Below are 24,642 nucleotides of genomic sequence, written 5' to 3' on the forward strand. Positions count from 1 at the left end.
ATTAAAAACATTTTCTTTGTAACACAGATCACTGTCGGATACAAGGCACTTCCTCAGCTGACTCAGATTCCAAAAAATGTCCAACAAAAATTCTATTACAACCACTTTTATGGTTTCAAAACTTTGTCCTTGATGAAAACACTCTTTTCCTATATTGAAGCCTTCTTTGTCTGCATCCTTATCTCAATCCAGAAAAAAACTAGTTCTCATCAGACAGAAATGATCTTTCAGAAATGTTCTTTCATTGATAGGATAGTCTGTAATTGTTCCTGCTGTGTTAGCCATTTCTGTTTAACAAGTTTATTCTCTTGACTATCTGTATACATTCAACTGTTTATGATATTTCAACAAGCCTCTATTGTTAATACCATTTGTTGCAAAAAAATTCAGAAGTATAATACTTTTTGTTCCACACAAGTACATTCTGTTAAGCCAATGCATATTTCTTTTCTGCACTTGCAGATGCTATGTCACATGCTATCTCTAAAAATATCACACTGATAATATCATTACCAAACCTCTGTTACTGTGAAGGAGAAACAGTTCTACCAAATTATATATATAAAATACGTTATTACTTTTAGGGAAACATGTTTTTATAATTCTGTCAATTCCCCCTTTTTTATTTTGATAAAACAGTTTTCAGTCAAAATTTAAATCAAATTTTGAATTTTACAGAAAAGTCATATCTGCATTGCTAATGTTACTTTCTTTACCACCTGCATTAGTTACAACAGATACCTGATTGACAGTCTTTTTAATACAAAGTTTAACGCATGTACATGTTATTATGATCAACAAAATAATGGTTACTATAGCAATTAAAAGTGTGATAACGGTTTTCCACCATTCTGAAAATAACCCATTTAAGCAATCTCTCCAATCACTGTTCCATGTAGTCTCAGAGAATTTACTGTCACTTTAAATATTTACTGGATGTAAATACTGAAAAACATATTTCACAGCCTCTAGTCCAGCCCTTTGTGCTGACATGTATCCTGATACCTTAACCATAATTGGTTTGTCTTCTTTTTACAATGCCACTATTAAAAACCCAGTGTAGTACTTCCCATCCTTCCAGAAACATGCACCATCCACATACATTGTAGGAATATAGCAGTCATAATCTGCCTTTCTTGCACTTTCGTTTTATATCCAATAAAACTGGATAAGTAGTACTTGTCCCCTGTAGTATTTATACATTTTTCTGACTAACCCCTACAGTGATTTTGTTTATCTCACTCATTTAGCAAAGTCTTGATTGTCAAATGTGGATTTTGAACTATAACCCCCGAGAACATTGTCATATCCTCTGTTTGCCTTTTTCCCCAGTAAATGGCCAAAACTGTTTAATGCAAGGATGATATCCTTTTTCTACAGGAGTCATTCTCCTGCTACAGAAAGTAATCTGTCTTAACTTAGTGTCCATTCCCTGAGATGCCTCTTATGACCAAGACTATAATAACACCACTGAGAGTGTGTTCTTCCCTGCTGCTGCTTGCAAAACAAAAGGTAATTTACTGATAGGAGCTATCAGCTCCATTGCCTGTGTGAACTTCTACTTTAACATTTAAATATTGTAGTTCATGATTCCTATAAATTAATGCAAATATGAAATTGTCAAAGGCTTTGACAATTGCAGAATGCCCCTCGCCCTTTCCTGACAAGGAGTCCTCCCTGTCGGTCTGAAAATGGTTCCTAGAAATTTTACTTCTTGTAACAAGAAACAGAATTTTGCCTTTGTTTTCTTTGAAACCTCCCCTTGCAACTGTCTCAGAACTTTCCTCAGCTGTGATATGTGTTCTTATGCAGTCCCTGACTGTGTGAGAATGTAATTAATATGTTTTTTTTTCTCTGCCCATAAGGTCTGAATTTCTTTTTCTGTGGTATTCCAAATATCTCTTTGCTCATCTATCAAGGGCATTGCTCTGTTTCTTTTATGATGTACTAGGCTAACTTGTATTGGCATGCATTGTTGGATAACACAAAGGTCACTTTTATTTCTTACATTGTATCCACCATCATATTGTTGCAGTTTAGTATTCCCTCTTGCCTTATTGTGAAACTTTTGACCCTGTATGTTATCATCCTACAACTTTTGCTTTTCCTTTTTGACTTATTTTTCTTCTGAGTCCCTTGCAAATATTCCTTTATGTATCTGCCTATTTTTCCATTTTCTGTAGTATATACAGTTCTGCTTGATACGTCCCAGTTTTCTACAGAAAAAAATGTGTAATTTTATTTATCTTCAGGGCTTCCCATAGCTGGAGGGGCTGATGCCACTCTCAGTATGTCCCTGATGTTCTTCGTGTTTCACTGTTGCAGTCATCACCTGTGGGTTATCCCTGCAGTTGTAGCCCTCGGCTGGCCCGAATAGCAGAGTCAATGCTTTTCTGCATCGGCTGCAGTCGCCTGTAGTCTCATGTCAGGTCATCAGTGCTATAAAGCAAGGTAGCTAATGTCATTACATCAGTCTTTCTTGCCGTGGAACCCGTAGCAGAAGCAGTTTGCAAGAGTGCTGGTCAGATGCTACCAGAGTTTGAATTTCAGCTGAAGACGTATAAAGCTAAGTACCCCATTGGGGACCCTTTTTCTTGCACTAAATGATGTCTGAAAAAGTTAACAATTGTCTCGCCTGTGGAAAGCAGATCCCACACTGAGACTTCCATTCTTACTGCATCATTTGTTTAGGCCCAGACCACGACATCCCTCGTTGCTGGTTCTGTGCCCTCTTTAACGCAAGAACCATTCACTGTAGAGCTCTTATTGTAGACATGTATTTTCTTGTTCCGTCTTCACATTCTGAAATGGCGTCCATCAACCAACAATCCGTGGACATTCCAAAAAATGCGGACATAAAGATAGAGATAGACCACACAAGGCTAAGCTTTCTGATGACTCTACCCCTAAGCAGGTCGTCAGTTCTCCAGAATTCAGTGAGGTGCTTTTGCAGCCCCTGATGCCCGATTCGATATCTATGCAGGCCTCTACTGAGACCCTTTTAGAGTCCTTTTGGAGTCTGGTATGCCACAGAAATCTTCTTTGTCTTCCGAGCCTTTAGCTGTCTCTGCCTCTGTTGGGTCCGGAGCCGTGACACAGTCCGAGGAAGCCTTTCGCACTACCAAATCTAGACAAAAAAATGACATGTTCTCATCCGACTACAGTTTCTCTCAGACTGATGAATTCTCTTATGCCTAGAAGCCAGGCCACTCCTAGAAAATCTGCCTCTAGCTACCATCTTGCTCCTGCTCCATCATCTCAGAGCAAATGCCAAGAACAAGGGTCTTCCCTTCATCCTCCGCCCTACCGGCCAGACCATCACCACCGACGCCTCAGACATTGCTTGGGGCGCTCACCTAGCAGGCAGGTGCACCAAAGGTGCTTAGGATGCCTAGCACCTTCCCTTACACATCAGTCAGAAAGAAATGATTGCAGTACAAAAGGCTCTGACATCCTTCAAAGCCCATCTCAAGCCAGGAGTTCTCCTTATAAAAACAGACAACACCACAGTAATGTGGTATATCAACAAACGGGGGGGACCCAATCTTACCCTTTGTGCAGGCTAGCCACGAACCTCTGGCTGACAGCTGCCTTCATGGGTCTACACCTAATTGCCCAATACCTACCAGGGGTCAGCAACACCCTGGCAGACCACATAAGCAGAAAATTACTGGACCCCCATGAATGGCAGATCCACAGAAAAATCTTTCTGCAAATCACTCAGGAGTGGGGAACTCTGGAGGTGGATCTCTTTGCTTCACACCTCAACCACCAGCTGAAAAACGTCTGTACCAGGGAGTATCACCAACTAGCGTGGAAGGTGGATGCCTTGACATTCCCCTGGAACTCCCTCTTTGTGTATGCTTTCCCTCGTCTGCCTCTTATTCCCAAGGTACTGATCAAAATAAGGGAGGAGAGACCAAAGGCCATCCTCATTGCTCCAGATTGGGCCAGACAGCATTGGTACCCCTTACTGCACAGCCTGAATTTACAGCCCCCCCCCCCCCAGGCAGCTTCCCCTAATCTCAGACCTCTTGACCCAGGTTGGGGGGAATACTGCACCCAGACTTGCAGACTCTCAATCTTTCACCATAGCTAATACTTTAAAAGCAAATAAGGGGTCCCTGTTAAGCAAACAGTTCCTAGACATTATCACAGAGGCCAGAAGGTCCAGCACCAGAAAATCTTATGCAGGGAAATGGAAAAGATTCTGCTCCTGGAGCCAGTCCAGGGGGGCCAGTACCTCACATCCTTCCAGCCCTCTTATCTTGGACTGCCTAGCTGAGTTACTCAATAGTGGCCTCTCCTTCTCGTCTATTAAAATCCATGCCTCAGTCATTTCAACTCATTTCGATTCAGACCTTACCCCTCTTCTCACACCCTTTGATGAAACAATTCCTCAGAGGGGCTTCTAATATCATGCCTCCCAGAAGGCCTCCCATGCCAGCCTGGGACCTGAATTATGTTTTAGAAAAACTAACCTTACATCCATTCAAACCTGCTGCTTCAGCAGAATTGAAATACCTGTCCTGGAAGACTGCTTTCCTTCTAGCTATCACCTCAGCCAGAAGGGTTTCAGAACTTCAGGCACGCATGGTTGTTGAGCCCTTCATCATTTTCCATGCAGACAGGGTCTTCCTGAGGACTAATCCCCTCCTTTATGCCCAAGGTGGTATCTGATGTGACCCTCAACCAGGCCATGTATCTACCTACCTTCTTTCCTAACCCTCAAAACAAGGGGGAAAAAATTCTGCACTCACTAGATGTGCACAGGCAACTCAGATAGTACCTGGACCATACTAAACCCTTCAGAAAAACAGACCAGCTTCTTGTCAGCTTTGCCTCAGGGACAGAGGGGAAGCCCATTTCCAAGCAAACCATTTCCAAATGGATATCACACTGAATCCATTTCTGCTACAGACTACATGGGAAATTCCCCCCAAGTCTATTCGTACCCGTTCTACTTGGGCAGCCTCCACTTCCACAGCCTTCCTCAGAGAAGTCCCCACCAGGGACATCTTGGAAGCTGCCACCTGGACCTCTGACCATACATTTACAAAGCATTACCACCTACCTCTTTTTTTGTTACGTGTAGGGCAAGGTTTGCCTCTGCAGTTCTAAAGGGCTTGCTGACCCATGCCTAGGACTCTAACCTATCCTTCCACCCCACTCCTCAGCTTTGGGAATCCTCCCACAGGTGATGACTGCAACAGTGAAACATGAAGAGCATAGTATAGTTGTGTATACTTACCATAAATGTAGATGTTCAAGTGTATTCACTGTTGCAGTCTGGTTTCCCTCCCTCCATCCCCTTTATATCTTCTTTCCCTAGGGGACATAAGCTTCCCACAATGGCTTTTAGCCACCAGGACCACTTTACCTTATTTCCTTGTGCTTCTGACGGGTTAGGGCAAGAAAAAACAGATGTAATGATGTTGGCTGCCTTGCTTTATAGCACTAATGACCTGACGTCAGACAACAGGTGACTGCAGCCGACACAGGAAAAACATTGACTCTGGTATTCAGGCCAGCTGAGGGCTACCACAGCAAGGATAACCCACAAGATGAAGGGATGAATACACTCAAACACCTACATTTATGGTAAGTGTACACAACTGTACTTTCTTATCCCCCGCCTTTTTCTACTTCCTACTGTACCTACTATTTCAAACCCATCTTTATCAGTACCAAGGGAAAAAATTTATGCTTAAAAATATCTCCTTTGTCACTTATTACTCTCCCTCCCATTAGTTTATGAACACATTGCTCTAATTTGTCAGTGGTGTCCTCGTAAATACACTTAATATCACCTGGTACTCCTTTTACTTGTTTCAAAAATGCATGTATAACTGCATAAACTATTACTAAGAATACTGTCTTTAATTCAATTTGCTGAACTGGCCTATAATCTGATCTGGTGTGCTCGGTAAACTGTAATTTCTGCATGAAATATGAACTAGTCTAAATCAGGAACTTTACTCATCTGCCCTTTATGCAAGTATAACATAGGAGTTGAACCTGTGGCTAAATATTTCATTCATGGGATCTGAACTTTTGACTGTACTGTCACAGTTAAAATGTAACATTGACTTTAAATGTTATATTATGTAAACTAGCAAACAATGAATTTTCAAAAACTGTAACTGTAAACGCTTTATTCTGCGAATTAACTTGACTGTCATTGTAATGTAAATGCATATGGTTACTCTTTTTTTCCTAACTGGCCACACCCAGTATGTTTTTCTGAGCACTTTAGCTGTGTGAGCTGAGCTGGAATTTATTTTATTTTTAACCCATAAATCTGCATGTTTGTTGTAACCAAGTTTTTAAATTCTGTACATTTGCACAAACTACTGCATGCACATTTTTAGAAGTGTCAACTGTGTGCACTACTCTGCATTCTGTAGCATTTTTATTTTTCAATAATTACCATATATTAATGTGTAATTCTGTTTCCTTTGGCATTCAAAACTTTCTGTTGTGCATCCTGTAACTCGTTTGTAAGAGCTTCAGTGTCAGTGCTCCCACCCATATCCATAGCAGTATGTATAGCAACATCAGCCCTGGTCAAAATGTCTAAAACAATTTGCATATACTTTCTAACTTGTATGTCATGTTTCTTTAACATTGGCATGTGTTTTTCATTAAAGTTTGTGAACTTATCATCCTATCATCCTACTGCTTATCTGATAATTCCTTACATGCATTAAAAGCATGCTACTGTGAGCAGTAGGTCTGAAACATTTCAGCTGTCTCTACAACCTGTAAACTTTTATCATGATGTAAAAATGACTGGAATTTTCTATAACAGGTAGAAACTGGCATTAGAAAATTGAATTTGACTTTATCTGACAATTTTGACTTGACTTGCATAGTCTTTACTGACAGTTTCTGTAACACAGTTTTATGACATGTTAAACAAAAACAAGTCAAGTTAAAACATTTAGTTGGTGTTTTGTACATACTGATCAAAACAATGAATGTATTTACACATATAAACTTTTTCACTTCTAGTTATACCAAACAATGCTGTATTTCATTTAACATCGCTACTGGCTTGTTTATACCACTGACGTAATAATATCCAAACTTTATCAGGAGTCTGGTTTAAGTCTGTGGCTGCAGAATGTGTGCATTTAGCACTTATGTCCTTTCTGGTATCCATGTTATTTCAGAAAGAGGCTTACCATTTTCAGAAATGGCGAGCAGGTGATCGCACTGTAGGCAACACTGCAAACTGGAAACTCCCCCTCTGTCGAAAATGTTGGTGAATGTCTCAGAGCAGATGCCAAGATGAAATCTCGTTTCACCCACTTGGAAGTTCCTGATACTACTGAGGTGTTCAATACTGACTGTATTGAGGATGGCACCAACAAAATATTAACTAGTGCTTGTCGTAGTACTTTTACTAATATTTAAAGGTCCAAATTAAGTCTGGCACGCCACTGTTAAATTGAGTTTATATCAGCAGCAGATGCACAGAAAAACTGTATAACTCTGTATATTCATATGCTTAGGAGTTTATTGAAACAAGTCAACCAAGCACTACTGTGAGATTATAAGCATTTTCTTTATAACACAGATCACTGTCAGATATACTGCACTTCCTCAGCTGACTCAGATTACAAAAAATGTCCACCAAAAAGTATTTTACAACCACTTTTATAGTTTCAAAACTTTGTCGATGTAAACATTCTTTTTTGTATTAAAGCCTTCTTTGTTTGCATCCTTATTTCAGTCCAGAGAAAAACAGTTCTCAGCAGGCTAAAATGTTCTTTCATTGATAGAATAGTCTGTAAATTGTCCTGCTGTGTTAGTCATTTCTCTTTAACAAGTACATTCTCTTAACTATCTGTATATATCCAACTGTTTATATTTCAACAAATCTCTATTGTTAATGCCATTTGTTACAAAAACATTCAGAAGTATAATACTTTTTGTTCTACACAAGCACATTCTGTTAAGCCAATGCATATTACGTTTCTGCACTTGCAGATGCTATGTCACATGCTATTTCTAAAAAAAATGTCACACTGTTATTATGTTTACCAAATCTCTGTTTCTGTGAAGGAAAAACAGTTCTACCAAATTATATATATATTTTTCTATCAAATACATGTTATTACTATGAGGGAAACACATTTTTATAATTCTGTCACTAAATAAAGTCATGGGTATTGACTAGAGTATCTGTGGTATTACATTGGGATGAAATGGCTGGACTTGACCTGACCTCCAGGTTGATAGCCTAGTAACCTCCGATGATCCTGTGATCCTATGAACATTCCATTTTCTCATGCCTAAGTAACCGTCATCTTCCTGAGGGTACAGGACGTTTTGACCCCTGCATTAACACATTCAATATCTAGATCTGTAACACTTTGAATACAGTTTGATACTACTGTTACATCCTGGTTAACAAGGCTTTATAATAGTTTATAACACTCAGCAAGAATAGCCAAAACATATGACAATCGTACACAATTGCACAGAAAATAAACTGTCATTAGGGAGAACAAAATATTATTTGCATTACTGATCTGTAACCTGGTACAATCATAGAGAACTCACGTTAGCAAAGTAAAAAAAATGCAACACTGTCTGGAGAATAAAACCAGCTTTAATAACAATTAAATGAATAAAACTGAATAAAACTTCAGATGCGCTGAGTAAATCTTCAAATACACTGGTTAAATATGTTAACTTCCTATGTAAAATTCACGATTGATTTGCTAACATGTTAAAAACTGTTGTTAATTAAATTAATTATATTTAGATATTAAGTAATATGTTAAATAAATTAACATTTACGTATTAAAATGTTAAATAATATATTAAATTTGTATCTAAAATTCCTAATTAAAATATTATGTATTAAAATGCTTTTATTAAATTTAATTGGGGTCAAACAGTCCTGGGTAAAAACATCCAGGGTCAAACTGTCCAATAGATATTCTCATAGACAATCAGTATAAATTTTTATCTGAAAGTATATCCAGTTGCATTGAGGTCAAATCATCCGGGGTCAAATTGTCCTGCTTCCCTTCATGATGACTGCTTCCCAGTCATAATTATATTTCTGCAGCACTGATCTTTTTGTTTAATCAGCTACTGTTGTAGCAAGTAACTCACACAGCTGTACTTACTTTCTGCTTTTCCACACTGAGGATTTATTGAAAAACAGATGGGTATGTTGGCCTGTAACAGAGGTAGTTGAAGAATGATGAGGGTGCATTGATGACTCCACCCTAAGGCAATAAATTTGTAGTGCTTTCTGAGTTTGTATTTTAATTTCCGGTTCTAAAAACTCAGATAATTTGAAAAAGAAATGCTGAATTAAGTGAAGAGAGTTAATTCTACAAAGGTGAAAATGTTAGGAAATCATTTAAAAATGTTCTGATCTACAGCAGCCTAGGTTCAATTTTTTTGCAGAAGGCTGGAGATAGGTACTTCACTCCTTCGTTCACTCACTCACTCACTCACTCACTCACTCACTCACTCACTCACAGGCACATGCACACAAACACACACTAGCACAAACATACTCACTCATTCACATAGTCACTCACTAACTCACAAATTCACTCATTCACTCATATTCTACTAGAAAAGGGAAATCGGTTTCTCTAGTCTCTACAAGCTAATTCATAATAAGCAGTGTCATGCTGAAACCACAGCATGCCTCTTAAGTTGCTGTAGTAAGAGTGCTTGCAGTTTTAGTCATACTGCTGGCAGAGATACAGGATGCCCAGTTAAACAGTAGAGACCACAACATGGAATGCACTCAAAATATTACAGAAATCAGTCAAGTACGGGTGGGATGTACACTAGTGAAGAGGTTCTCTTCCCAGAGATGACAGCTGAGTCTATTTCTGAGACATCAGTTGGCAGTAGTAGCTTAAGGTATGGTTGTCAGTAGGGGTGTGGATGCTTATTTTTCTTTTGTACTCGAGTCTCACTTTATTAGCCCCCCCCCCACACACACACTCTCCTACCATTTAGAATTTATACACATTTCTCTTAATGTTGCCCCTAAGAATTGTTCACGTCATTTCCAGGCATTGCTCCCCTTAATTAAAAGGCTGTTGTTAAAGGAATTTTCCTGTATCTAACCATATTATGTACAGATCTATGTTGCAGATAGCATCTTAGTCAGTTTTGTGGGTACCAGGCTGTGTAAACACATCACTATAGTTAAGCACATTGAGTTTGCCTGACTACACCTTTGGTTGTTAGTAGCATGTAGTAAAAATAGTACTGGGCACCTTTAGAAATCATGACAAAAGTAACAAACTGATTTGGGTAGAAGGTCTGGAAAGCACATCCCCCCAGAAGAAAGAGGTCTGCTGTTCTTGGCCTAAACCGTAAAGAGCTAGTAGAAGAACAGATAGAAACTTAATTGTGGGTAATATAATTATGCAAAACTGTGGTGATGTCTGAGGTTTGTCTAGAGCTTGGATAAAACCACCTGTTTCAGGGATTAGAATAGAGAGGCTGAACATTACAACCAAAATGTTTCCATTCACACGGCATTATCTTGATATTTTAGTCATAATCCATCTTTTATATTGGAGTTTCTATGCTTTGTATCTTTGAAGATCTTGTATGTACAGGGTTTAGATCTCTATATTTGCATTATTTCATTTCATCTGTCTGCACTCCTGGGCTAAAAAAATGCATTGAAAATGAGCCGTTATAGTTCACTGGTATGGCAAAGTATTCAGGAGTGAAATATGCAGCTTCCTTATGTCAGGCAATAAATATTCAAAATTGCTCTTTCTGCTGATAATTCTCTTATATATGTTAAATTGCAGAGTTTGGATGAAGAATGGAGACAGTTGACTGAAATGACAAAACCAAAGTCAAAGATGCCTGTGACAGTAATTCCCCTGTATATGGAACTGTATATTTTCATATTATCCAACATCCTTCGGAGACCTGTTATTGTTTTTGCAGGTAGGAAAATGATTATTCCATTCTAATGTAGTATGCATTGTGTTAGAAGACTTGTATTTATTTTACTTATGCCTACTGTTTATGTTATTAAAACATTTCCATGAAAGAAGGTATGTAAAGTGTCTGTAAAAATTAAGCTCCCAGTCTATAAAGTTCATTGGGCGGTATTTGCTCTGTGAAAAGGTAGTAGTACAGTGGAAAGAACAGGTTAATGAAGACTAACATGTTACATGTATTTGTTCAGTCTTGTTTGCTAGTTAGTCATCATATATTGGAGTCCTTTTTGTTACAGAAGTCTGTTTAGGGCTTGAGAGTAAGTTGGTAAATAGGAGTTTCATGAACATGTAACTATAATGTGGAGGTAAAACAGAAAAGGTGTGGGGAATGGACAGAGAAATAGCTGGAATACATTTTTATTTTTTGATAGAAAATGCTTCCATGAGTAGTGTAACTTTTTAATAAAAGCAGCAAAACTGTTTGTAGGCAGTCTGGTGCCTATGGTGAAATTTGAAGCATGAAAAATATATCATGAAACTAATGAAAGTTAAGCCAGCTCCACGGGTGTAGACTGTGAGCCAGGTGACTTGAGATGAATTAGTTGATTAGGCACTTGTCTGAACTGCTACAGAGGAGGAGGAGAGAAATGATGAGGCTTAGTCTGCTTGCCTTTCTTTGGGGGTAGGGGATTTGGGCAGGTACTTGGGGTATGCTGTGACTTGCAAAACCCCCATCTGCAAGAAGGGCAGGGCTGGTAGATTAGATAAGTGCTCAGGCATGTGCATACATCAGTGAAACTCACAACACATCAGCTGCTTTAACACTCTAGGCATGTTCAGGTAGTGTTAGGGCTTAAAACAGAAAACCCTTTTCCTAGACTGTCACCCCATGATAATAAATAGGCCACAGTGCTATCACTACAAGAGAATAAATAAAAGAGTTTGGGAGGCAGGGCTTCATGGCCATGGAGGACTGTTAAAAAAGAAAGCAAACATGCAGAAATACATGAATGGATAAATAAACAGACTGTATTATACAAAGATCAGATAGTCAGAGATATGTTTGGCAATGACTAATTAACGGTGCAATATGTGTACATTGCTAGCAAACTATTTCATTTTAAAATTCTACAACAGTTATAAATCAGCAAAAAAGAATCCTAGATATTCATTTAACAGCATATATACTTGTTCTAATTGTCCAGCTGGACCTACATTCATTGTATAAGTACCCTCAGAAATCTATATTTATTCTATAATGCTGTTTTAGTTTCATGTTGTACATACCATGTCTATTCTACTAGCAGTTTTGGTATCACCGATTCACCTTTTAGTATGTTTTTTAAATGTGGGAGAAAAACAAGTCTACAGCAAGCGTGTACTCATAAATAGGCTGGACGTGCAAATTCCACACAGACCATTAAATGAACTAGGGAGTTAAGTTCAAATTAAAATAACAGAATGCAACATTAACTTTTTAATTGACAGATATAGACTAGAGGAGGAGCTAAATGCTCTGAAGGAAGACAACTTGAATGATACAAACAGCATCCCCCATGGATACTAGAGCTGCTTGCTGTAAAACTATCCCTTATCAGCTAAGCACTATTGCAGGTCTTTATAGCAAGAGTCAGTTATGCGTATCTTTGGCATACCAGGCTTACTCCACCATGCAGTGTATGTCAGTAGTGCCCTAATCTTTGTATTTCTGGAATTTTTCTCCTAGGCCTCCACTCTAAATGGGATTTGCTCACTTGAACTCCCTTGTCAAAAAAATAAATCAGTGCCATGGAAAAGTGAGTGAAATAAAGTCAGTGATTAAGTGCAGTCACATCCTTACTGTCTGTCAAATTCTCTGTTTCCTGTGAACTTTATGTACTGGTTCACAGAATGGGATCCCACGTAACCTATTAGATGAGGCTTCACTATTCATTATTTATAGAAAACATTTCAGCACACATCAAAAGGAATCAATGGTTGCATTTGAAACCTATAATTATAAAACTTCCTATAGTGAATATTAAAGCACAGATTTTGTATACTGTGAGACTAATGGACTTTTCTAATGGAAAATAAGAGTGGAGGAAATAGAAATGAATAATTGTCTATAATGGTACCAAAATTCAGACAAGAAAGACAGAACATCAGGACATTGCCTACAGCTAAATTGTGTCCTTTCTTTACTTTTTTACTACTTGATCCTAATGCTAGTGCCTTTATTTTAATGTTTTTTATTAGGCAGGTAGGTCGGTTGGGCAATAAGAGCCCTTTGCCAACCATGATCTAATTATAGAAAAATCAAAATGCAATATGATGGCTTGTAGCATAAAATAATTTTGACATACTGAATAATTAACATCAGTGTATCAAGAATGCATTGTGCAGTATTTATATTACTTTCCTACCATATGAATACCACCCAATATGTAGAAAAATGCAACACTAAAATGTAGTATACCTTCATACCAACTTTACTCAGAAACTCCTGATGAACCACTCCTTAACTACTACAACTCTGCAAATGTTTCTCTACTCATTTTGTATATATCTGCCATGTTAACACAAACACGTGGCCTAAATATTTGGTATTAAGAATTGCTTAATAAAGTTTACTGATGTTACTAATGTGTTCTACCAGTCTGTTAACTGTATGCAGTATGCATTCTGACAAATGTTGGTAGTAAATGTGGAGGCTGAAAGTCATGAATTACAGTTTGCAATTGGTCATAAATTGAAATTTGTGATGAGTTAGTTAGAATGTCTGATATGAGGTAAAGCATTAGTGATAAGGTTTGGAACTGTTTGTTAAATTAAGACAAGTCACTAGTCTGTCTTAATACTCCAGAAGTAGAGTTGACCAAGTGTGCTGATGACTGCAAGGTGGGTATTGTTATCCCCTAATCAAATTATACTAAACATCTCCAACAAGGCTAGAATGTGCACATGCATGGTATGGTGTACCAAATACGGCATCAAGCTAAAATGCAAAAAGTGCAACATAGTAGCATTGACAAAAAAAACACAAGCAAAAAAAATGCAACCACCCCTTATGTTACAAATTCTACTAATTTTCAGACAGATACAGTCATGAGAGATCTGGGTACTTTTTAACAACTTTCATTGGATCATCATGTTTCCACCATAGTTAGGAAATCCTTCAAGCACAGTTAATTTCCGAAATAATATCACCAACATCCAAAGAAGTTGCTCTACCACTGTATTCTTCTGTTATCAGACCCATCATTGAATACAGTGCCCCCTTTGATATGTACAAATCCAAGCATATCACTCAACAGGAAAGGCCCCAGATACTTCTGACCAAGAAAATTACAGGCCTTGAATCCTTCAACTATCTCAGTAGATTAGCATGACTCTCCTTATACTCAATAGCCTACTGGCTGATACAAGACGCTCTGTATCTTTCTCTTTAAGCAATGAAAACTCCAGTCGTATATAACCTGTTTCTTTACAAAACCAGTGTCTCTATGAACACTTGCACTAATGACCTAAATCTACACAAACACGTGAACAATGCTCACTAGAGGAATCAGTACCTAACTCAACATATTCCCAGCCTCTGGAATAAGTTACAACTAAAACAAAGTGCTATCTTTAAGACTAGTCATGATGACTGGATGCATGCCAACTAATATGTACCAGGGCTATCATGTGTGTTCCTGCTCGACTCGGGGCGAAAACTGCTAAATGTTTGGAAAGGGTAACAAGAACTTTTAAGTATGTCTCTTTAAAGGTATATATATGCCTAGGTAGCTTGTGGTCTCCATATTCACTTGCCTACTATTGTTCTTATGTTCCTAACCATATTAAATGAAAAATGATATAATTGTCCAAGTTTAGTAAACTAATAAATGAATGAATTAAAGTCAAGAATAAATAATTATATATATATATATATATATATATATATATATATGTGTGTGTGTGTGTGTCTGTGTGTGTGTGTGTGTGTGTGTGTGTGTGTGTGTGTGTGTGTGTATATATATATATATATATATATATATATATATATATATATATATATTTAATAACAGCTCATATAACAAAAATCAAGCAAACATTATAGAATTTACTTTAGTTATTACAGTGATGGCAGTGACTGGAATGGGTCTATATCATGACCTTGAAACGGCATAACGCCGAACACCTATTCATCAACACATATATGTCGAATCCCAGTTAACCTAACAGCCAGATCATCAAGTTTTTTTCCTAGGTAAAAAAAACAGCTGGCTGTCAATGTGGATTTGCCCTATTCTCCACTGTAGTGCGATCTCGGAGTTAGTATATTTAGTTGGGGGGGGTGTGAGAGGGGCAAAGCCCCCCACTTTGCAATGTCTGTACTAATGTGTTGTGTTCAGTTGGCCTACCGATTTCTTTCCTTAGGAAAGAAACCGGTGATCTGGCGATTCGGTTATCTGGGAGTTCAACATATATTTGTCGATGAAAAGGTGTTTGGCATTATTCTTACACGGAAACTCGATCAGTCCAAATCAGTCCAACCAAGGAACTTCTCAAATATACCATTTATTAGACACACAATTCACAATTGTAAACAAGTTGACCTAGGTTTCGTCTTGAACTTATACAGACTTCATCAGAACTAACACATCATACTGAAATCACTTCTCTTTATAATACTCCCAGGTTAATTGATTAATTACACTCCCACAAAATTAAAGACACATACCCATCAGACCATACATATACCTAAAAACATATATAAGCTAAAACCATGAATAAAAACATACTATAATATTACATAAAAATAAACATATAAAAATATGTAAGATAAATTCAGTACAAAATGAATAATAAAATTATTTGATTTGTTAATCCAACAATATAAGTTACAACAAGTCTAGATAAAAAACAAATTATATGGCAGAAATTTTAGCCCAGTATATATCTTAACTTTAGTAATGGGGCTAAACTAATATGGTCATTAATTCCAGGATAACTAGTGGCATTTAACCTTTTTTGCCACTTAGTTTCACTAATATCTAAATGGACATCCAATATATGCCCTGGATTATCCTTAATAACTTGCTGAATAGTACAAAATTGGAATTTGTGACCTATATTTATCTTAATATGCCTTGCCAGTGCATTAGTATTTTTCATATGTTTAATGTCCAGCAAATGCTCCCCTATCCTTTCTCTAAGTGTACGACAGGTTTTTCCAATATTAAACGCCGGACACTGATTGCACTTAGCTAAATACACCACATTTCTGCTATAGCAATCATAATGTCTACTAATAAATATAATTTATTTCCCTAATTTAATCCTATTTCCTGATGTAAGAATATACTTACATTTATTACATCTCCCACACTTAGAATTCCCAATCGGCCTACAAGACCTAGATATCAATTTTAACTTACTACCCTCTAATAGTTTTTTAAAAGATCTATCCTTTCTATATACATTAATAGGAGAGGCCCTTAATTTACTATATACACTAGTATCTAATTTCAATAAATCCCAATTCCTCTGTATTATCCTCACCATAGATTCCGTGTCACAATTATATGTGGTTATAAAAAACAAACCTTCCTTAATTTTATTTTCCTTTTTCACTTCAAATTCAACCAACAACTCACCTATGTCTGTACAATTTTTTAATATGGGCCGATAAATCCCTCCCTTTCTTTTATCTATAATCTCCACCTTAATAACTTGTACCAGGGTCTCGGGGTAACCTCTTTTCAAAAACATTCCTGTAATAAAATCTAGTTCCTTTTCAAAATTTAAGTAGTTATTAACCATTCTTGCAGCCCTGACCATCTGCCCTTTAATTATAGCCCTTTTCTGGTGGTCAGGGTGCCAGCTCTGATATTCCAAATAAGAATTCGAAAAGGTAGGTTTTCTATAAATATTTGATATAAGACTCCTTTTATCGTTATCAACTGTCAAATGGACATCTAAATAATTTATTTCAGTATAACTATAAACAAAGGTAAAATTTAAAAAATCGACCGAACTGTTAATATATTCCAGGAATGCTTCCAACCTCTGAATGTCACCATCCCAAATTATAAAAAATATCATCCAAAAAATCGCATATATTTCTGGATGAATTTATTAAAATCACTTTGAAACACATATTCTTGTTCCCAATAGGATATAACATAATTTGCATAAATGGGGGCACACGCTGCCCCCATTTCTACTCCAGTAGCCTGCTTATAGTAGCTGCCCTCAAAAAACAAAAAATTGTTGTTTAATACCATGTCCATAAGGGTTACAAAAACATTTATTTGATCCTGATCAAATGACCCTATCTTATTTAGCTGATTCTCCAACCATTCTATCCCAATACTGTTAGGAATCACTGAATATAAATTACAAACATCAATAGTAAGTAAAATAGTTGAAGGGCTTATTCTCACATCATTTAGTTGGGATAAAAAATGCCATGAGTCCTTAGTAATGTAATTGAACATTTTTAACCCCCCTTGGAGATGAAAATCTAAATATTTACTTATAAAGCAAGTTTTATTCCTTTTACCATCCACAATCGGTCTGAAAGAAACATCAATCAGACCCTTGTGAATTTTAGGAATGCCAAAAATATTACTTATTACCAGAAAATTATTCACCAAATACTCAAAATCCATTTCATTGATTTGTCCTTGATAAAGCATACCCTTTAGCATCAGGTCGATCTTTGTATAGGCCACATGAATTTCATTTAAAGTTATTTCTTCATATGCTTCCCCTGTTAACATCCTAAACATATAGTCTGAGTAGTCATTTTTATCCATAATCACTATTCCATTGCCCTTGTCGGGCTTCATAAAACGAATGTCCTTATTTGTGATAAGCTCATTAAGCACTACAACTTCATCATCAGTCAAATTACTATACACATTTTTCACTTTGTTATTCATATTGTCTTTGAAATATTCCCGCATTTCCAACTCACAGGCCTTCTCAAACATCATCACTGTATTATTTGTGATAGGATTAAATTTGCTAGGTCTCTTTAGAACACTAGTATTTACGTGTCCATCCTGTAAAAAACTCATTTTAATATTCATTTTCCTAGTTAGGTACTTTAAGTCAATAAGCACATCAGTAATATTACCTTTCCTACCAGGAATAAAGGTAAATCCTTTAGATAATAATTCAGCGTGTTTAACCTCTATTGACTTACTAGAATAATTGTACACTTTAAAATCCCCATGTTGATTAAATATAATAATGGGTTCACTAGGTTCTGTAACATAATTTGCTTCTTGTATTAAATCAATTAACCCGCTAATGTCTAAATTATTCTCGCTGTCTTCTAAAACGTTTATAACATTATTCATATCAGTATTGCTATTAAATAACAATCCAGCCTTATTATTTACTAACTGCAGATCAGTAATTACTCTAGTCTCAGGTGAAAAATTTGTTTCACTGTTAAAATAAACTTCATTTGTTCCATTAATAGTCACACAATTGTTTGCATCACAATAATTTGATCCAGATAAAACCATTACATCTAAACCATCATTCATTATGGTATCTACAGTCTGGTAAATACTTACATTTAATAACGAATTAGTCATTTCGCTACTAGGAGGTCCATCCACCCCTTCAGCATCCATTACTACTGTTAATACCTCCATGGGTTGAAATTCTGCTAACTCGCCAATGTTCCCTAACCGTAGTTTGTCTTCAATTCTACCACCCACACTTGATGTTCTCGACCGAATCATCATATGGGCCAAACCACCCGACGCGTCTATCTCCAGTCCTGCCGAAAATCCTCGTGCTGTTTCCGTTGCGGACCCCATTTCTTAGGTCTGGCTCCCTGGTCCACGTGTCTCTCAGTCTCCTCTCTCATCCGTTGTGAGTAATTCCCTTCTCGGTTACGCAACAGTTCAGAACGCCTCGGACCCTCTTCCATAGCGTGTTCATCATGCTGGAGATGCGTGTCCCTTCGTGATGACATCATTTCCCCTTCTTTTTCATTTAGATTACCAGTTGCTGATTCCATGTAATTACGATTACCCTTAGACAAGGGATACACCCTCTGATTATGATATTTGTCAGTATCCCTCTGTATTTTACGTGTTTTCCTTTGGAATATAGTATAACAGTAATTTTCAACTGTATTTAAAATGTTTTGATAATTGGTTAAATAATGCTCGAAATTCAAATCACTTAGTATAGTGTCATTGTCCTGCTCCAATTCATTCATTAAACGAGCTATAACTTCGTCATTGTATTTTATCATTATTCTCATTAACTCCAACCCTGTTTGATCAAAAAGCTTATGTACTTCCTGGATCATTGCCTCGTTCCCAGAAATACCATTTGGATATATCCATAATCTTAGTCCCTGAGTCACTAGTTCTAGTTCAATATTCCTACTCAAATATCTGTTTTCTAACTGGAGCTTTTTCATAGTATGCAATTTCTTTTCAAAACTTTTTAATTGTTCTACTAAAGTCAGGTTAACTTTTGAGCCTGTTTTATGACTATTTGAACCATTCTGAAAATCAAATTTTAGATTTTTCCACTGCATTTTATCCAAATGATTTTCCATAAAACCACTAGCTGCTAAAACATTTCTCTTACCGGTCTGTACATTGACATGTTCATTGGCATTCGCCTCCTTATTTACAGACTTATTACTTGTTGTGGGAGTAGGCTATGTTAACGGTAAGCCCAGACTACCTAGACTACCCAAATTTTTGGGGGAGCTCCTAGCAAGAGTATATTCCACCAATTTACATACTCTTGCTGCTTCTTAGATACCTTTATCTCACTATATCATATGATACATTTCTATAATTTATCAACAGTATATACTTTCTGTTATCCTGCTACCAATTGAAAACTACTAATTTGTTTTTATTTCTATTGCATTGCATATCACCTCAGCACAACCTAGGTATCCTTGTAATGTCAACTGAACCTAATCAGTATGTGTGTATTCTGCTTGACCCTTTTTAATTATTATTATAATTTTTTGAATTTGAAACAATTTATTACAGTCATATATTGTGTATGTGAATGGCTGTAACTGTTTAGAGCTATTTTACTACTGTTATTCTGCTTTGAACTTATTATTTTTTACTGTATAAAATTTTCTGTGCTGGAGCTTTTCTCCCCGGGCCTCTACTGAAAATGGATTTTATTCCAGTTAGACTAGCCCGGTCAACAAATGTAAAATAAAATAAATAAATAAAAATAAATAAATGATGCCTGTTGTTGCTCCACCAAAGTTTTAATTTGCTCCGTATGCTCAGACAATTGTTCATTAATTTTGAGTAGTAGCTCCATGATGTCTGACTTGGCCGCCCCAGATTCCATGATACCAAACAAAAAATTCAGATAAACTGAAGAACCAATATTCTTACACGGAAACTCGATCAGTCCAAATCAGTCCAACCAAGGAACTTCTCAAATATACCATTTATTAGACACACAATTCACAATTGTAGACAAGTTGACCTAGGTTTCGTCTTGAACTTATACAGACTTCATCAGAACTAACACATCATACTGAAACCACTTCCCTTTATAACACTCCCAGGTTAATTGATTAATTACACTCCCACAAAATTAAAGACACATACCCATCAGACCATACATATACCTAAAAACATATATAAGCTAAAACCATGAATAAAAACATACTATAATATTACATAAAATAAACATATAAAAATATGTAAGATAAATTCAGTACAAAATGAATAATAAAATAATTTGATTTGTTAATCCAACAATATAAGTTACAGCATGTCTAGATAAAAAACAAATTATATGGCAGAAATTTTAGCCCAGTATATATCTTAACTTTAGTAATGGGGCTAAACTAAAATGGTCATTAATTAAACAATGCATAAAAATAACTACCACTAGTTATCTTGGAATTAATGACCATATTAGTTTAGCCCCATTACTAAAGTTAAGATATGTACTGGGCTAAAATTTCTGCCATATAATTTGTTTTTTATCTAGACATGTTGTAACTTATATTGTTGGATTAACAAATCAAATAATTTTATTATTCATTTTGTACTGAATTTATCTTACATATTTTTATATGTTTATTTTTATGTAATATTATAGTATGTTTTTATTCATGGTTTTAGCTTATATATGTTTTTAGGTATATGTATGGTCTGATGGGTATGTGTCTTTAATTTTGTGGGAGTGTAATTAATCAATTAACCTGGGAGTGTTATAAAGGGAAGTGGTTTCAGTATGATGTGTTAGTTCTGATGAAGTCTGTATAAGTTCAAGACGAAACCTAGGTCAACTTGTCTACAGTTGTGAATTGTGTGTCTAATAAATGGTACATTTGAGAAGTTCCTTGGTTGGACTGATTTGGACTGATCGAGTTTCCGTGTAAGAATATTGGTTCTTCAGTTTATCTGGATTTTGTGTTTGGCATTATGTTGTTTTGAGGTCATGATATAGACCCACTGGAACATATGCTTTAACTATTCTAAGCATTCATTTATTAGCAACAGTTCTATCCACAGTACTGTAGACTTGATCTATAACACAATGACAGGTTCAAAATAGCATTGAATGTATCACCCATATTAATCCAAGCAGAGGGACAAACCTCAAATCCATTCAAAAAAGCCCCACGAAACCTGTGTTTCAGAGTTGAAAGGCAGCAAAAGTGATTTCATCAAAACATTTGGGTGATTTTTTTTTTTGGGGGGGGGGGGGATCAATGGAGATTAAACCACTGATGATCAGACTCACCAGACTGTGATTCCTGAAACAGAAAAAGGCAACAAATATGTATGTGTATATGTGCGTGTATATATATGTGTGTGTGTGTGTGTGTGTGTATATATATATATATATATATATATATATATATATATATATATGTGTGTGTGTGTGTGTGTGTGTGTGTGTTCTTTTGCAGATAGCAAGCCACCCACCATACTTCCCCTGATGTGGAGGACAAGCCCCAACAGACTCCAAAACTTATATATATAGTCACATCAACTCAGAATGTGGGTAAATTATCCCCAGAAGGGCATCACTGCTGGCACATATCACCAAGAACCTATTTTTAATGAGATTTCTTAATGAGAGTTTGTCAGGGTCTTGAGTCACAAGAAATTGGTGCTTGAAAAATCAAATTGTCATCTAGTACTGTAGCATGTTTAATTATTTGTTAAATGGTCTAGAGTACTGCTCCACATCATCCTTTTTGGGACTTGGCCAGGGAGCACCATCTGGTTATGTGCCTTGCCTAGAGTCCAAACAGTAGGTAAATGGATGCCGAGGGAATCAAGCCCTAGACTACAGGTAGCAGCTTGTTAACACCTTTTTTCCTTAATCCTCTCCACTAACTGCCAGAAAGTTTATGATTACAAACATGGAAGGTATTGCAGCAAGCTGTAAAGACTGTTGAGCAACAAAAATGTGGCCCTTCAGTCATTTTTTATCATATCACGTAAAGCAGGTAAGCATAGTTCAAGTTCATGCAGATGCACAATGATGAAAAATGTATTGACAAGAGCATTACACTTGTGCAGCCCTTGTTTGCTACTGTAGAACTGCTAATAGCATTGTCAAAGTTCAGAGGTGTATAATTTCACACCAGTAGGGAACAATGTTCCTTTCTTCTCTGTCAGTTTTTGCCAGTGCTGTTGGTTTGTGTGAGAGAAAATAGTACTTTGCATTTTTTATTGGTGTTCTGATTACCTTAACAGTCAGTGATAACATCGCCATTTCTTAACATCTGCACACTAGATTTTGGCATGCCGTTTAAGTTCCCCTAGCTCTGTCCTGAAGTATTGTTTTGCAATTTTATTATGAAATGATATTTTCAGAAAGAGTTTTGCAGTGATGATAGTTTTCATATTTCATGAGGTGAGGACTTTTAGATGTCATGTTGAAAATCTCATTTGAACATGTTATGAAGTGCTGAAGTTACATGTTGTTTCAGTAGTTTAAAAAAAGGCACTTTTTACATTTTTTTGTACTTTTTTTAAAATTGTGTTACCAATGGAGTAGTCACTTCTTCCTCTCCTCAGTCTTTGACACCGAGTCATTCTTGACCATATGAATATAGGAAGTTACTAGGCTATTGGCCCTGATGCCCTTACAAGCCTAGCCAGGAATTCAGCCCATGTTCCAACAAGTCAGCACCCTATACCACTGTCCAGCAGGGACACAGGTGAAATCTCAGGGGTGTATTTTCTGTTCCCCATCCAGTTATCCAGGTTGCTGTTAAAAAGGGTTAATGAGGTACTTAGCTTGACATGGAAAGGAAGTCTATTCCTCAAAAAGGGGAGTGTCTGGGACACAAATCTGTCCCGCCAGCAAGTCCTATTGATGTCAAGACCAGACTGAGGTCGTGCATATGGGTTACTCGAGTGGAGCTTGACTTGCGGATATGCAGCAGTCCCATCAGGGCAGGGTCTGAGATTGCTTTGTATGCCAGACAGAGGTCACCTCTGAGGGGTCTGTAGGAGACTGAGTAGAAGGACAGGGCCTTTAGTCCATTTGTGTAGGATAGATGTTTGAGGCCCTGGATTCTCCTGGTGAGGAACCCCTGTGGCCTCTCCAGCTGCTGCATGTGCTTTGTGAGGTACATGCCAAAAGGGGCATTGTACTCAGTAATGGGTCTTATAAGGGAAGAATACAGAAATGTTTTGACCACTTTGTCCTTGGTTGAGATACCCTTACTAATGAGGTTGGACATGTAGAAAACTTTACATACAACAGAGGCAATATGGTGGTCAAAATTCAGTTTGCTATCAACCTGGGTGCCCAAGTCCCTCACGACTGATTGCGTGCTTAGGACCTTATTATCAGTGTGATAATTTGTGTGGATGTCACTCTCCCCAAAAGGAATGATGGTGCATTTTTTGGCATTCATTTTGAGGCCTGTTTTCTGGCACCAGTCATTTGTTTGAGTGAGACCCTCTTGGAAGATGTCCACATCACTAGGGGAATTGATGACACCCAGCTTGCAGTTATCTGCAAACTTGGTCAGCCATGTCCCACTGGTTTTGGCCTGCACCTCAGAAAAGTATATCCCAAACAGCAGAGGCCCCAAGACCGATCCCTGGGGTACAGCACACATTATGGGTCTACTGCTTGAGGTGGCTTCCCCCTATTTTGACTAGGTGGGTTCTATCAGTGAGCCAGTTTGTTACCCATCTAGTAACATATGGATTGATGCCTAGTTGAGAGAGTTTATTATACCTGAGTGGGAAATAGTATCAAAGGCTTTGGCCAGGTCAGGATAGGCGGTGTGCACCGTTTTCCCTTGTCCATGCAATGGTGATTGTCTCAAAGAAATTGACCAAATTAAACAGGCACGACCTCCCCTTAATGAAACTAAACTGTGTGAAATCGAGTGTCTGGAGGTTGCCAATGTCCTTGTTAATGAGGTTCATGATAATCTGCTCCATGGCCTTGCAGATCAGGCTAGTTAGGCTGATGGGTCTATAATTTCCTGGATTGGTGGATGCTCCACCTTTGTGCAAAGGGATAACAGTGGCTGTCCTCCACTCAGCTGGGACTAAGCTGGTACATAGGCTTTGGCTGAATGGGGTGCCTAATGGTGCTGCAAGTTCCTACCTGAGTTCATGCAGGATGCAGCCAGGGATGTTATCGGGTCCCATGGAGGCTGTATTTTTTGTCTTTGAGAGGGCAGTGATGACTTGTTCTTTAGAGGTAA

General features: G+C 37.2%; 1 protein-coding gene across 1 annotated transcript in view; it reads left to right on the forward strand.

The window, feature by feature from the left end:
• LOC122792200 (tumor necrosis factor alpha-induced protein 3-like) overlaps window positions 1-24,642 on the forward strand; it is an 887,411-nt gene that overhangs the window by 523,492 nt on the left and 339,277 nt on the right. Inside the window, exon 4 of the mRNA XM_044059930.1 lies at window positions 10,815-10,956. Within this exon, the coding sequence (XP_043915865.1) occupies window positions 10,815-10,956 (142 nt within the window). The remainder of the gene's footprint in view (window positions 1-10,814; window positions 10,957-24,642) is intronic.

This window comes from Protopterus annectens, chromosome 1.part2, assembly GCF_019279795.1.
Source record: "Protopterus annectens isolate FY-2018-M chromosome 1.part2, PAN1.0, whole genome shotgun sequence".
Classification (NCBI taxonomy): domain Eukaryota; kingdom Metazoa; phylum Chordata; order Ceratodontiformes; family Protopteridae; genus Protopterus; species Protopterus annectens.